General features: G+C 31.4%; 1 protein-coding gene across 2 annotated transcripts in view; it reads left to right on the top strand.

Moving 5' to 3' along the window:
* Window positions 1-16,737, top strand: part of Cwc22 (CWC22 spliceosome associated protein) — a 59,152-nt gene extending 42,415 nt beyond the window's left edge. For both annotated transcript variants that reach the window (XM_026392037.2, XM_026392036.2), the window contains exons 14-20: window positions 3,662-3,722; window positions 6,689-6,766; window positions 7,456-7,608; window positions 9,192-9,319; window positions 10,781-10,882; window positions 10,976-11,196; window positions 15,508-16,737. In XM_026392037.2, the coding sequence (XP_026247822.1) occupies window positions 3,662-3,722; window positions 6,689-6,766; window positions 7,456-7,608; window positions 9,192-9,319; window positions 10,781-10,882; window positions 10,976-11,196; window positions 15,508-16,094 (1,330 nt within the window). In that variant the 3' untranslated portion in view covers window positions 16,095-16,737. The remainder of the gene's footprint in view (window positions 1-3,661; window positions 3,723-6,688; window positions 6,767-7,455; window positions 7,609-9,191; window positions 9,320-10,780; window positions 10,883-10,975; window positions 11,197-15,507) is intronic.
* Window positions 16,738-17,290: the final 553 nt, after the last annotated feature.

Here is a 17,290-nt window from a genome sequence, read left to right as displayed (position 1 = left end):
ACAGTCTTGTGTGTAAGAATCATCAAGTACGTTTTTGTTAAAATAAGAACACTTATTCAGTTTTGAAACAATAAAATAATAATATGGATGATTTTAGGAAGAAATTTTTTGACTTTAGAAATAGAAAGATAATGATATTGCCAAAGTTCACTCATAGTTTTATAGAACATTTCATAATTAATATCACCTATAACAATGCAGTTAATTCTTATAACTGATAGATATGGTATATATATTTGGCTATGTATGATTAGCACATAAACTGTTTATTATATTACAGAAACATGGCTTGCTCTACAAGTTATATTATTCTGTACCATAGTTTATTTCACTAAGTCTATGAGGTAGGCAGATGAATAAAGTATTCTCAATTTAAAGGGGAGATTTTGGAGAAGCAAGAAGAAACCTTGTTTCTATAGTTAAGGGATATTACAAATTCTCAACTAGGAAATAATGCAATCATTTTTATTTATTTTTCAAATTTTATTTGCATTCTTTCCTAGTTAGCAAACTTTCATTACTTTTACTAAGTAAAATATGTAAGTATAATGACTTATACGGACATTTTTGTTACTAAATTTTTATTCCATGAATTTTAAGTGTGTTAACTTGAAATAATCAGTATTATTTTTAGAACTCATACAGTTTTACTCCATCAAACTTAAAAGGACAAGTAAAAATAGAATTAATAAAGATTCTTTGTCAAATTCGAAGGCTCTTATCCATGGGCTTTTTTTGTTTTTGTATGAATATATATTTTAGGAATGATTAGTTGGAATATTCTGCTAAAAATTTATTGAAGTATTTTGATATTCTCAGATATTTGCACATTTTTTTATTTACTCCATAATAGTTAAAAATCCTCCAAGTTAGGCTGGGATTGTGGCTCAGTGGTAGAGCACTTTCCTAGCATGCATGGAGTACTGGGTTTGATCAGTACCACATAAAGAAAAAAAAAAAAACTAAATAAACAAAATGAAGGTGTTGTCCACTTACAGCTAAAAACATTTTTTTAAAAATCCACCAAGTTCACATTCTTAAAGTTAGGAAACCAGTCTAAAACATGTCTTATCTTTATTCATTCACAAATGTGTGGATAAATATGTGAAATTGTTACGATCTGGAGTAATCTAAGGACACATGATGACTAAATGAGATATCCTAAATATGATCCTGGAGCAAAAAAAAGGACATAATGTGAAAACTGAGGACATGTTAATCACAAAAAAATAAATCAAGAACAAAGAAAATGGACTGTCATGCATACTTTTAGATAAGAGGAAAGTAGTAAAATTTTTTCATCACTTTGACATTTTTCAGAAATTCCAATTTTTTTTTCTGAGTAGTCATTCTGGTTTTAAGAGCTAGAAAAGAAAATAATAACATCTTTTAAAATGTTTTGGTATGGCTGTATTAGTGTGTGTGTGTGTGTGTGAAATTTTATTTACTTGCACATGAACCAGTATGTTTATTTTCTTGGTAGCTCTGTAATATTCTTTTTTAAAAATGTTTTATTTACTCTAATCAGTTATACATGACAACAGAAAGCTTTTTGATTCATTTTTCATAAATGTACCACATTTTTTCATTTCTCTGGTTGTACACGATAGAGTCACACCACATGTACAGTCATACATGTACCTAGGGTAATGAAGTTCGTCTCATTCCACCATCTTTCCTACCCCCATGCCTCCTCCCTTTCACTCCTTCCCCTTGGCCCAATCAAAGTTCCTCCATTCTCCCCACTCCCACCCAAATACCCCATAATGGATCAGCATCCATATATTAGAATATTCAGCCTTAGGTTTTCTGGGAATGGCTTGCTTCGCTTTGCATGCTATTCTCTAACTTCATTCATTTACCTGCAAATATGGTATGGCTGTATTATTGAAGTTTGTCAATACTAAGTATTATTGAGTGTTGCCTGATTATTTACTATTTTTATACTTTTTTTTTTTTTTTTTGGTATAAGTGTGGAAGCCCTTTGTTTGGGTGTGAACTAAGATAACTTATAAAAATGTTGACTAAGCACTAGCTGTCATGCTGGCCTCCTGGACCATCTTTTACCTCTTCCTTACTTAAATCAGGGAGAAATGAAAAACTATGTAACAGAGTTAGAGAAATGTAAAACATACAATACCTGGTAAAATTAGGTGGGGTTGTACTATGGTAGAATATCATTTCCACTTCTGTGTTGGGATTTTAATGTAAGCATGAGGAACTGGATCTATATTTTCCCCTGTCTTAATTATGATTTTTCCCAACTGCAGAATGTACATATCAAAGAATTGCTTTTCAAATTAAATGTTAATTGTGACATCTTTATTGAGTGAGAAAGAATAATTGTCATAAAGTATTTCTGTATTCCCGTCTTACTCCCAGGACTGTGTCCAGGAGCAAGTCTAGCAAAAACCTCCAAGTCTTGTTGTTTTTCTTTCTTGAAACAAGAGGATTAAATCAGTTTGTCTCAAAATCCTTCTAATGTGCTTATTATGGACTAAATATAAATCAGTATAGTATCCTGTAGATGTTTCTACCTTCAGTTGTTATTATTGATGTAGGTATGTATTTGTGAATGATGAATGAAAATATATTTCTTAGAAGTTTTAGCTGATTATAAATACTTGTGAAAAATGTTAACATTTTATGCCTTTAGTTTGTATTAGTCCTCATTGTTAAGTGAAACCTGTTTTATCTAAGTTTTTGGATGTAGTTACTGATATTTTTCTTCCTTAGATTTATTTAATGTAGAATAGAACAGCTGATTTTTTTAGAAAACCTTAAGTATTACAAAGTATTCCTTGAGATCTAGTAACTGGATTTAGATTACTTACGTTTGTCTTCCAATATTGGATTGTCAAATCAGAATAGTTAATTAATTCTTTATATGCAGTTATTATTCCCCAGTTTTTGAAAGAAAAGATTGCTAAGACTGAAGAATTTACCACTATTGTATGTCAGTTACCTGTGAGCAGCTGAGGAGCATTTGATAAGCCTAATATGATCATATAAATGAGATAAACTTGTCAGCCATGTATTTTATTATTTTTTCCGCCTTAAAATGAAGAAAATCATACATGACAGAAACCCTTTATCTGACTAATTACAGCTTGAGTTTGACTAGTTTGAGAGAATAATAAATATCGATGCATATTCTTTATCTTTCTCTTTTTGCCTTTTAAAATTAATTTTATTCATATACAATAAAATTCCTTGTTTTCAAGTATGTTGTAGTTGTTCTAGTATATTCACAAAGTTGTACGACCATCATCACTAATTCCAGAACAGTTTTTTCACTCCAAAACCAAATATCTATTATATCCATTGGCAGTTACTGCCTAGCCCCTTAATATTTTCCTATATCTATGGATTTGCTTATTCAGAATACTTTTATAAATAGAATCATACTATATGTGGCCTTTTATTTGTGGCCACCTCCTATTTAACATAATTCAAGGTTCCATCCATATTACATAGTATATTATTGGTGCTACATTCTTTGTAGAATTAGAACTATGTTGGCTTTATATACATAAATAAAATAATAGCAATACAGTTAAAAGAGTTTATTCAAAACTGTAGTATAGTAGTATTCCCATATGACAGAGTGGTACACTTCATTGCTGTAAGCTTTTACCTATTATTACCATTTTATTTCCAGTTTAGATTTTGAAGAATGTGCTCACAAACTGCTGAAAATGGAGTTTCCTGAAAGTCAAACAGTATGTTAACATTCTTTTTCTCTCAGTAGAACGTTCATATCGGTTATGAAAATCTTTAAGGCAATAAATAGACTTTATAAATTGAAATAGTAACACAGTGCTAAATACTTATTTTTAAAATGTACATTTTCTGTAATTTTCTAATAACTCAAAGCTCAGGAGTCCTGGGGGTGTTTCATGTATGCTATTCACTCCATTGAATTAAACAGGATGTTTGAATGGAATATTGGAAAAATAGGATGATTCTCTGAAAAAAACATACCTGATGTAGGATTTCTGAATGATTGCCTATAAATCAAGTTGTAACTTAAATATAGTAGGAAATTTGATCCATGTCTTTATGAACAAATGCCTTCTTTTGTGGTAGGGATTACAAAGATCACACTTTTGCATTGCTCTAAATGGATACAGAAGAATCTATTATTTTTTTCACTCATTAATTCATTGAACAAAAATGTATTCAGCATATACTGTATGTCCAATACTCTGCAAGGTATCAGGGATTAAGTGAATCGTAAATCACTTGATGCCTTCTTTTAGCCCCAAGATACTCTTCTTTTTTTCTCAGTATGCTTCATTATTCAAAGTCTCTGAACCCTAATGCCCAGAAATAAAGATTAGATCGAATAGATTATCTTGTAATTTGTTTTAAATTATTTTCACTTGCTCTCTGCCTGTGTAGATTTCAGGTCCTTGGAACATGAACCATTTTGGTGGTTTTTATTTTCATACCTTGCTTTATATAAGTGGTAGACCCAGTACAGATGCTTCAGTGAGTGTTTGGGGCTAAAAGGCTGTTAAATTTCTAGCTCTTCTAGCTTTTCTTGATTATTTGAGCTAAGTCACTTTTAGATAAAAAGTTCTTTGTCTTAATTCTTTAAACATGATTCATTCTTAACATGACTTGGTATAGAATTTTGAGAAAAATGAATTCCTTTGAAGTTAAAAAAAAAATCTTCAGTTTGTTTAACAATATATAGTAAGTGTCCCTATTTATACTGTACTTGATATGCCATCCATAGAAGGAAATAAATATGTAAATTAGCTTTTAAAATTATAATTGACACTAAAATTACTGTATGATCTTATTACATGATTTGAGGAGTATAATTAAGTCATAAATTTTATTAATATTAATCCATACAGTAGTTATTCTAGCACCAACCTCAACATATTTTGATATTTTGAAGCATCTGAGTGTATTTATTTTCAAATGACTCTTAAGATCACTATAATATTTAATTGAAATGTTAAAATATTTAATTATGATAAGCCATAGGGTATAAACTTTTATAATTGCATTTAGCCTAGGGAAGAAAATAATTTGTTTTGCAAGTGGTACTGTTAACAATGCTATCAGCATATTGTCATGTTTTATTGTTTAAAACCTGATTAACTGCTTTATTATTGTTAAACTCAATGTTGGTAGGAAAAGTTTAAAGTAAATTGTAATATATCAAGTTAACATGGAAGAATTTAGGAAAGCCTCATAAATTTTCAGAACTGTGAAATTTTGGTAAAGTATACCTTTCACAACTCATTTATAAACATTTAACTGAGTTAACTTGTTGAATGATATTGTATTTAAAAAATTTAGCAACATAATGGCATTTGAAAGTAACTCCTGTGTTTCAAAATGAGGATTGGAGTAATCGTTTCATGGCAGATTATGAGCTTCTAGTGCAGTACTATATAAAATATTATGCACTGTCAAGTCATTTAAATAGCCCACAGTTAGCTATAAACTATCATGCAGGGTAGTAGAATTTTGTAACATATGTTCTTTTCTTCTCCAGGGTTCCCTTTGTGTCTCTTTACCCTGAGACCCTCCCCCTAGGGTCTCTGACATATAGATGTATACAATAAATTCTTATTGACGTAATTTTTAGAATATTTACGATTTTTATTTAGGTCGTATCTGTGTAGTTAAATTTGACAAAATGTCAAGATTGTTAACTGAAAATATAAAAAAACTAAAAATTAGTTGAAAGCATATAAATTTTCATAGGTCTGCTTTCTATTTAAAGAGAGAATATATATTTTAGTTACTGTATTTGGAAAAAATATTTTAAACTTTCTAATAAATGTTTTATTATGAAAAACTAATGTTTAGACAGTTCTATAGTGGTGGTCAGAGAATGATTTCTCCCTATTTTGTCTCCATTCACTGTGTTGCCTGAGTTTCTTCATCTGTGAAATTGCTACAATCAACACATATTTTATTAGGATTATTTCAGGAATTAATAAACCACATTTATTAATTAAAATCTGTAATTACTTCAGTAGAAACATTTGTGATGTGGTATTTTCTGATCAGGGACTTATTCATTCATTAGATCAACAGAATTTTCACAGAAGTTTTCAAGGTATCTAAATAGGTGATTCGACAGTATATTCCAGCAGTTACAGAATGATTCCACCTATTTATCAAGATCCATCTATAGATAGATCTGTATGCATAGCATTTATTTTGAGGCTAAAAATTTCAGCCATGCACATTTTTTTCTTTGTTCTTTTAAATACATATGTCTGTATCATCCAGAGGGTCATTTAAGTTAAAATTGAAGTCACACCCATTTGTGCTTCTGTAAAAGACTCATCACGTTCTGCCGTATCCATATTACCTACATTTATTTCTTAACAATTTTTTTTTTATCTTTTGGAGGTATATAACTAAATTGTTAGATATTGTGTTGGTGAGTCTATATTTTAAAAATTCTATTTCCTTTTAGCAGTTTATCTGAGATAATTAATCTAATTTGCATAAATGGCTATAGATTTTATCAGCTAGACTAAAGGCTTATTCCAAAACACCCTCAGTCTTTGCTTAAGCTTATAATTTTTAAAAGTTTACAAAGTTGTAAAAGTTTTTTAAACTTATTTAACTATCATATTGAGAAATTATTATGGAGCATAGATTCGTTGTGTTTCAAATGGTTAATGTAATTTTCTTTTTTTCTAAATAGAAAGAACTCTGCAATATGATACTTGATTGTTGTGCCCAACAAAGAACATACGAAAAATTTTTTGGCTTACTAGCTGGGGTGAGTTCTAGCCTTGTTTCTCATCTCAGAATTTAATAGAAGTACCAAGGGTCAGAATTTTGACCACCAACATAGTAAATTAATAGTTCTGCTTTGTGGTCTGGTCTAATGTTACAATGTTCTTCGATAAAGGCAAATTGTTCTTTACTTCCTTAGGGTTCCCACTATCTTTAGCTTCATTTATTCCCATTTCAGTTTCACAGTGCTTTAACATTGTATATCATCCTTCAAGAACTTTTTGAAATTCTCCATGCTTTATAACAATTTCTCTATAGAGGACAAGTATATAATGTCTTTTCAAAATTGTAAATCAGTTAATGAAGTCAAGAACATGTTCACGCAGCACAGAAAATCATGATCTAAAGTAATTTTTATTCCAAACCACCTATAGAGGTAGAAGTATGTATTCTCAGTATATAAATGTTTGTGTCTCAGATCAACTACATGTCTAATTTTGTTTTAGGATATGTAAATCCGGGTAGAAAACGTGTGTGTGTGTGTGTGTGTGTGTGTGTGTGTGTGTATAATATCTTTTTTTGAACATCATGTAGAAAGATTTAGTGATAAGACTTTTTGAAGATATACAAAATACTTAGTTTTGATTCAGTAAATTTAAGAATATTAATGTGTTCATAATTGTATTCACATTCAGTTTTGCTGGTATTAACATTCAATTTTTTACTTATTAGCGATTTTGCATGCTTAAAAAGGAATACATGGAATCCTTTGAAAGCATATTCAAAGAGCAGTATGATACAATCCATCGCTTGGAAACAAACAAATTGAGAAATGTTGCTAAGATGTTTGCTCACCTTTTGTACACTGATTCACTTCCATGGAGTGTAAGTTGTTGGGTCAATATTTATACTTCTTGCCTAATTCCCTTTTATTCTCAAATATGTGACCATATTTATTTTATTAAGAAGTATGCATTAAAATGAAATGGAATACCTTTACTCTGGCTGCTATCTTTAAAATTATGTTAATGTAACAGAGGATTAAAGCAAAGTTAAATAATACACAAGTATAAGAAATAATATCCTTGATATATAGCAGTCAGATGCTTTTAATAGTGATGACAGTATTTTCGGAGAAAATATTAATATTTTCATCTTCTGTGCACACATACATTCACACATTCACACATACTCACATCACAAAGGAGAGAAATACATACCCCCATGTTGGTAGCACATGTATCTCTGAATTACTGTTCCTTTTTCTGAGAGAGTAAGTTTCCATGGTTCCTCTTGTTAGGACTTGAGAGAAATGATTTTGATAGCAAAATCTGTTCTTTTGAGCAGACATTTTGACATTGGATAAGGGATAGAAGAGAGATCCTGTAGTCATACAACAAGGAAAGATATCCTTTAAGAGGAAATGTGCACCGAATTGAAAATTTGAATGTCTTTATTAGCTGTTTTTTTTTTTTGTACAGTTATTATTCATTCACTGCCATCATTTAGCTACCACCTATGGGTCCAGTCATGAGAGGTGCTTATCAGTCAAAGTGAATTAGATATGTTCCAGCTTTATGCAAGTGTACCATATAATAGAAGAGTGATATATCCATGGCAATGATACAGATTTCAAAGTGGTAGATTATTTTTAAAAGCCAAGCTACTAAAAGAATTTTAAAAAGAAAAAAGAAAGGAATTGTATCCAGGTTGAAAGAGAGGAGCAACATATGATAGAATAACATAATGATAGAATAAGGCAACACAGATCTTAAAACATTGGATAATTTTTGTGGTACCTTACATACCAAGTATACTCAGTTATATTAATAGGCATTTGTAAGCCAACCCAGCTGCCTAATCATAGTAATTTTTTACTTCCTTCTTTCCCAGTTTGAGAAAATGAAATCAAGTTTTGAACAGTTGACTAACAGATGGACTCCTGGAACAGATAACCCATAAAAACTGGAGATTACTTTCATTTTTTTCCACCCTAAACTATGTCTTTATGAGTTTCACTTTTTAAGCTACAGTTTTAGTGTTCAGAATATACCATCATTGTTTCTCTTTACTTTTATTGTGTATTGTTATGTGCTGTACAGAACTATGGCCTTATGCTCTAAGTGGCATACAGACCATATTTTGTTGAGTGAAGTTTAGGAGCTCAAGCAGCATATTTTCCCTGCTATAAAAAGCACATTACACAAGGAAGAAAATGAAATCTATTTCTGCAGCATCTTAACATTTAAAAATTAGTATAGAGAAGTAGTCTTAACTTTGCCAAGAAATAATACATGTCAGCATAAGAGAAGATATTTGGATATAATTACGATTGAAGATGAAAATATCATAATTTCAAGAGAGGTTTAAATTTATTAGTCACTTTGTCCTGCTTTTTGAAAACCAATAAAATTGGTTTAAAAACCAGTAAAGATAATAAAATCATCTATTTCTATTTTAATTTTCAGGTTCTAGAATGTATAAAACTGAGTGAAGAAACTACTACATCATCTAGTAGAATTTTTGTCAAAATATTTTTCCAGGAACTGTGTGAATACATGGGCCTTCCTAAACTTAATGCAAGATTAAAGGATGAGTAAGTATGTTTTAGTCTTATTGTCCTTGAGGGGTTTGCCCACGTTAGCAGACAATTCGCCCTTGGTTGTAAAACAGTTATGAGTTAATCACCCCAGGGCTTTCTTTATCCATCAGTCTCCTCTGCATCTGCTGGTATGTGGCACAAGACAACTAAAAATGTTCAGGTGGTAAGAACACAGAATCATGCCTCTTTTAATTTAGTTGGAATATACAAAATTATTTTTACATGTTTACTGGAATGTTTCAGTGATGAGAATTACAGTTTTTGTTTTCATTTTTACCCTAGTTTTGGGTGTTGAAATGATAAATAATATTTTGTTATGAATGAATAGTTATATTTATATACAAATAAATATTAGGTAATTTTCAGATTATTATATAAAACCAGGGTCTTATTCTAGGACTATTATGTAATCTCTGGCTCAACATTCTTATTTCCTGTTTATTCACATTGTTCATTTTCAGTTAGATCAACTACTAATTCACATTACTGACTGTCCTTTGAAATTTCTCAGTGACTACCTGCCAAATGCATTAGTCTTTCTCAGTTCTCGTGCTCCTTCACGTCTCTGCCCCATTAAACCATGTGCTCATGTAGATCCTGCCTTTCTTTTCATTCTTGTCAGTCTTTGTGTCCTCCCCAGCCTGCATCTCCAGAGTTACAGTTCACCAAGATCTATACTGGGTTTCTCGTGCTGTTTTTGACCTGTTCCTCCTTCTTTTGGCTTTAGATATTTATTTCATGCCTGTCTACTTTATCAGGCTCATTTATTTCCTCTTCAGCAAGTTGTACTGTGATCACACCAATATTGCCAAGCTTGCTAAGCATGTCTGGCTCTTTCATGCTTCCTTACCTCTGTTTCTGCTGCTCCCAGTCCCTCTCTGCTTGACCTGTCTGGCAGATGCTTAATCATTCTTATATTTTACGTTATTCTATGAAACACCTTTTTCTGTGAAACACTTTTCCCTGACTCCATTGGATTGTCATGCAATGTGGAGCTCACAACCATATGTCCCAAATCAAATTGTATTGTTAATGTTTTTCTGTTTGTTCCCCTTCATAGATAAAGCAATTATATACAGTCTTCATCCTTGCTCTCTCCCTTTGTTGACTACTTCCCCTATTTCCTCTATGTTTTGCTTGATGCTTTGTATGCATATAGTGTATGTATGAAAACAGAAGAAGTTACTCTAATTTTCTATATTCATATTAAAACATATATGCACACATATATGTGTATGTGCTTGTTTATATGTGTTTATATTTAGTCTCTGTATTAGTGTGTATATAAAAAAGTTTTTAATCTTAACTGTATAGTTGTAGAAATCAAGTTGAGTAAGTTAGTACTTGACCTTATTCATTTCATTTACTAATTTAATATGTAGGCTGAAAAATGACTATATAAGAATTTTCTATTTTTATTTGTTCTCTTTTATTAATGCTTTTTTATTGTTCTAGAACTCTACAACCATTCTTTGAAGGATTATTACCACGAGATAATCCAAGAAATACTCGGTTTGCCATCAACTTTTTTACTTCTATAGGTCTTGGAGGTTTAACGTAAGGATAATTTTCAGAATTTTATTTTCAGTTTAAAAAATTATCTTACAGTTGCCTTTGAGGCATAATTTAACAGATTATATTTCTAATTAGGGATGAACTTCGTGAACATCTTAAAAATACACCAAAGGTTGTTGTGGCACAAAAACCAGATGTTGAGCAAAATAAATCCTCCCTGACTTCTTCATCTTCAGCATCGTCCTCTTCTGAGTCTGACTCCTCTGACTCTGATTCTGACAGCAGCGAGAGCAGTTCAGAGTCTTCTAGTGAGGAGAGTGACTCTTCATCTACCAGTAGTAAGAGCTCTGCCTCAGGTACTGAAGCCCATTCATAATTCATTCTGCTCTTTTCTAACAAGTGTATCTCTAGTGATGTTTATGAGAGAATAAAATCTTATAATTGCTTATTTAGTTTAAGAATTTGTTTAAAAGCCACAATTAATTACTATAAATGATGATCTATTACTGTTGTCTGTAGTGCATTATAGCATTTATAGTGCTGAAATTGTATTTTGGAGTTCTTTTTATAGAAGTTAAGATATTTCCTTGGCAAGTGTTTATTTGAGTGTTGACTGAAATATCATTCATAATTTTTATATAGGGGCTGTAGATTTTCACTTTTAATAATAAAAATTTGTCTTAGTAATTGACAGGTATCACACATTTAGTGCATTCCTCATGTGCCGTGAGAATTTTCAGAGATCCCACCCAAATAACAAGCACTCAGATCAAGAATTACCAGTATCTAGAAGTTCATGTGGTTTATTTCTTTCTTTGTGTTTGTGAGATTTATCCAAATTATTGCATTTATAGGTCATTCATTCCCATTGCTGTGTAGTTTCCTACTCTGTGAATGTGTCACAACCTATAATTTATCCTTTTTACTTAATGGACATTAGATTTACAAATAATATTCTCACAAATATTCTATGCATCGTTGATGACCATATGTTTATGCAAAGAGTCCCTGACTTACCATGATTCAACTTAAGATTTTTCAACTTTACAGTGATGCCAGTACTATATGAATTCTATAGAAACTGTACTTCCAATTTTAAATTTTGATCTTTTTTCAGGAAGCAATATGTGGTATAATATTTTTTGCAATGCCCAATTGTGGGTTAATGTAAGTGTTCTGAAGATGTTTAAGGTAGACTAGGCTAAGCTATGATATATTAAATTCATTTTACAGTATTTCCAATTTACAGTGAGTTTATTAAGACATAACCTCATTGTAAGCTGAATAGCATCTGTAAGCATCTGTACACATTTCTTTTGGGTATGTACCTATAGATGGAATCACTTTTGGAGGATGTGCATTTATTTGATTAGTAAATACTGCCATTTTTGATCTATTATTTTAAATTACACTCTCATCAGCTAGGTATTGGCCATCTTTTTATTTTAGCCATTCTGGTGGGTATGTAATGGGATTGCATTGTAGTTTTAGTTTTGATTGGCATTTTCTTAATAACTAATGAAGTTGAGTATCACTTGATTTTATTGACTATCTGGATATTTTTTGTTAAATGGCTGCTCAAACACTGTTATCTTTCCTATTGATTTACAGAGTTCCTTCTTTATTCTGGATATATATGTCTTGCCAGTCACTGTCCCCAGTCCTTTTTCTCCAGTCCCGTCAGGCTGCCAGGACCCTGCTGTCTTTCTGTCTCTTCCCTTAGCAGCAGCCCTGCATCAGCAGATGCTTCCAGGGAGAAAGTGGCTATAAAATGTCAGCTTACTTCTCTGTGCTTCTGCGTTCTCAAGTTTTGGCGTTTCTAGTCCTCATTCCTTCATAGATTCCCTGATGCCTTTTAATGTTTCAGCTTCTTATTTTGCATTATTTTAGACTTACAGGATAGATGCAAAAACTGTACAGAGAAATCTGCATCCAACTCCTCCTAATGTTAACTTCTGACATTATCATAGTTTTAGTTATTAACTGAACTATGGAAATTCACCTTGGAATATTATTAAAAATATTGCCAGCCAAAACTTCAGATCTTATTTGAATGTCATCAGAGGTAAAAAATGTACATAAATTGATGACAAACCAGCAAAGTAACGTTCTTTTTTTTCTTTCAGGATCCTACTTCCATTTCATTGCATTCTCCTCTACTGTAACCTCCCAGACTTTTTGTGTTTAATGCCTTTGACACTTGTGAAATCCTCTGCTCATTTATTTTGTAGTCCCTCAAAATAGATATTTGTGTTTTCTCATGATTAGAATGAGAGTAGGCATTTTGGCAAGGCTACTATAGAAATGGTGTGTTCTTTTTTGTATACCTTGTCAGGGGGTTTATAATATCGGTGTTTTATTTTAGTGACATTAACCTTGATTGCTGAATTGAGATGATGTCCACTAGATGTCTTCATGGAAACTATTTTTCTCTATTAAATTAATATTTTATAGGGAAGTGATTTAATACTATGGGAAATCTCTCCTTCAGCTTTCACTTACTAATTTTGGCAACCATTGTTGGGTCTTGTCCTCAACATTTATTACTGTGGTTTTAGCTAATGATGATTTTTTTTCTATTTATCTCTCTTTTTTTTTTCCTACATTTAGTAATTGGATTTGTTCTGTAAGAAAGAGTTGTACTCACCCCCTCCCCCTTTATTTTAATTCAACCATATTTTTAGGTTAGTATGGACTCATGCATATTTATCTTAATCTATGGATTCAAATCCAATATTGTTACTTCATTTTGTTCAAATTATGTCACCTTTGGAATTAAGAGTTACTTCTGTTATAGTGCCACAGTTGCTGCATATCTTCAGGAAAATTTTATCTGGTATTTTTAATTGTTTTCAGCAGGAGCACAGGTCTTCTACAATCTTCTTTATCCTACTTGGAAATGAAAATGCTGTAGTGAAATGTTTTCAAAGTTTAATTCTAGTTCATATTTTCTGAAAAGATCTATTTTGTTTCACTCAAGATCAGCTCTGCTTTCTTGCATTATAGTGTCTTGGTTGGGAATTGTCTGCTTATCTAAAATGCATGTTATTTCTTGTTTGGTATGTGTGTGCGCGTGCCTGTGTATTTTCATGCTATATTTCAGAGAGATAGCACTTATTCCTGAGCTTTATATCAGAAAGCTGATCTATGTTCTCCTTTCTAGCTTATTTCAAAGTGTTTCACATAGTATCACATAGATCATGTGATACTACGTTTCATAGTCTATATGTATATATAGTATCTATAGTTTTACATAGACTGTGTATGTCACATAATATGTGACATCCAGAATTGTGGGGCTCTCAGTGTTTTGTATTATTAGAGCAGGATTCCATTTGCTAATAGAAACTTTTATTCTTGAATTGAAATATACAAACACTGTTCATTTAACATTTCCCTCTTTTAATTCTACAAAATTTATTTCATAGTCTTCGTTTTGAGAACAGATGACAACACAGCATGAACTGCTGCAGTAAGGAAGCTTGCTGGTTCAATGTTAATTTGCCTTACCATATAATTCTAGTAGAGAACTTTGTTTTATTAATAACATGTTTAGTAGCATAAAAGCAGAATGAACTGCCCTCATATTAGAAAATTGTAAAGCAAACATAGCAGAGGGAGAGGGGATGGCATACCATTATATGGCTGGGTTTCAGCGTCAGCAAAGCCCTGGGAGTGGTATAGAGCAGGGTCAGGAGGGGACATTGATTTAGTACAGGGCCAGATGGCTTCTGCTGGGGTAGCTGCAGATCAGCTGAGTTGTTTGAAAGGAACCAGAGAAATAAGTCCTTAGTGGCAAACCAACTGATTATACTGTGTGCCAGGGGTAGGCATTTGGCTCAGCAAGATTTGGGTAGACTTTGAGCAAGATTAGGCAATTTTCTTCTATGTTTTCTTCTTTCTGTATATAAATTTTTGAAATAAATTTTAGTTATCTTAGCACTTTTGATTTATGTACCCAAATTAAGACAGGTAGTGTGATTGAATTTTCTTTATAGCTTAAATGGTGAGTTTTTTTACTGTATTTATATTTGTGGTTATGTCAGTAAAATTGAATTGTTCAAGAGTGGTTTCAGAAACCAAGGCTTTGTAGGTGGACCTATTGCCTCTCTCTGATAGCACCAGAAAGCAGAACTATTGTTTTAATAGAAAAAAGAGTTTTATTTGAAAAACATATTGATGTTGTTAAATAAGCCCAGTTGTACATCCTTTCACCTTTAGGAAATAATGTTGCTAGGGAATGTAATCACTGTATTTTGATTATGTACTGGGGGACCTGTCATGATATTTCATATGATAACATAACACACATCAGCTGGAATTTCCATTTTGTCATTAAGTATGTGTGTGTGGAAATGTACCATTTCTAGTCACTTCCTAAAAACTTCTACAGCATTTGCTATAGAATTTAAAGTTTCTGCATACTATCTTGAGTATGAAACAGTGCTTTGGTAACTAATTGTGAGATATTGTATATTCTTAAAAATTATGATGCATAATTTAAATAAATTTAAATAAATTATTGTTTATCATCAGACTTTCTATTCATTTTGACTTTGCATCCAGTTATATGACTGAGAAACTTATGATATATCAGTAAATGTTATTGTTAAATTATGAACTAAGATTAAAATAAAAAGTAACTATATTTCATTTTACCTATGCAGCTAAAGATGTAAGAAAGAAGGGACAAGGGAAGACTAGAAGTAAAGAAGCAGATAAATCAATCAGGAACCAACAAACAAATGATAGGAGACAAGAAGAAAGAAGACCAGAACAAAAGCACCAGGAAACAAGGACTGAGAGAGAAAGAAGGTCAGAAAAACAAAGAAGTCAAAATTCAAGAGATCTGAATTGGAGAGATCCCATAACAAAACACATGTCAGACAGAAGTATTCCTTCCGATGGAAATAATTATAGTAGAGTTGGGAATAACCGAGATGAGGACATGTACATTGATTTGGAAAATAGACGTGGTGATCCAAAAAAGAAGAGAAGAGAGAGAAGAAATTCTTTTTCTGAAAATGAGAAACACAGACTCCAAAATCAGGACAGTGAAAATTTTAGAAGAAAAGATAGATCAAAGTCAAGGGAAAAGAATAGAAAACATTCAGGCTCTAAAAGTGATGAGGATAGGTATCAGAATGGTGCCGAAAGACGATGGGAAAAATCTGGGAGATACTCTGAACATTCCAGAGAATCAAAGAAAAATCAGGACCGGCGAAGAGAAAAATCTCCAACGAGGCAAAAATGATTCTACAGAATAACATAAACTGAACATGCCTTATATTCAGTTCAAAGTATTTTTTACATTGATTAACAAACTTTGTAGAGAACTCTTGTATAAAGTACTGGTTTGTATTTGTAAATTTTAAAAATGTTTTCAACATGTTTTGTAATTGATATATTTCAAGGCCCTCCACATAAAATTATTGGGAGAGAAAAGTCTCAACAGAAGGAGGATGTTAAGTCTTACTTATATTTTGTGAATAAAATGATCAAATGCTTATTGAATCAGTGATTTCTTTTCATTGACAAAATAGTTTTTCCTGAAAATAATGTTTTTAGTTACTTAAAAATGTACTATAATTATTAGTGGCTTTTTGTGTCTCACTGAAGACCAAAATAGATGAAGCATTTTAATTTAGTATTTTTACTTTAGTAATGAAATGTTATGAACTTTTTACAAGTTACCACATTTTTTTTCAGAGTAGAGGATTTATTACAAGTTTCATATTATGTCAAACAAATTAGGTAATGTGTAATTTTTTTCTCAAGTATTTTGGTGAAGCAGGGTATTTGTTAGTCTTTAAAATGATGCATGGCTATATTATGTAAAATTATTTCTCTGTTTGGTAACAGTTCTTTCTCTCTGAACTACCACATATGTTAAATTAAAACTCTTCTATTTCTCAGCCCTGAAGTTCTATCATTGGTGAGTTAATGTGTATTTAATTTGGATTAATATGTCTTTGAAAAACATATGGTCATGAGATATGCAAAAAGCCTATGATATAATTCCAATTTTTTTATAAGATTTTTTAAGGTTCCCATCATTGTAACTTTACTAATTATTATGTGACCATATTATTTATTACCATTGAAATAAAATATCACCTCTGAGATCTTAGATTTGGTGACAAGTATTTAACTCTATTTACTAACTGAACTTCTTGTGCTTCCCTGCTTTAAAAGTAGATATGGTCCATTCTAGTCAATGTCTGGGCTCAAGACTCCTGGGACCACCATCTTAATGTTAGCCTTTAGGCATCCCCGGATTCAAAATGTCTTTCATTTTTGTTATTTAAAATTTAGCATAGTTAATAATAAAGTCCATGTAAATAAACTTACCTGCTCCCTTCAAAAAAATATTAATTGGATATAATAGCTTAGAAAAAGATTTCTTCTTTAGCGTTTCTCTACTATGATAGCGTTTCTCTACTATGATGG

Source organism: Urocitellus parryii, chromosome 1 (assembly GCF_045843805.1).
Source record: "Urocitellus parryii isolate mUroPar1 chromosome 1, mUroPar1.hap1, whole genome shotgun sequence".
NCBI lineage: Eukaryota > Metazoa > Chordata > Mammalia > Rodentia > Sciuridae > Urocitellus > Urocitellus parryii.
Note: the sequence above shows the minus strand (reverse complement) of the source record. Positions and strands in the feature narration are given on the sequence as shown.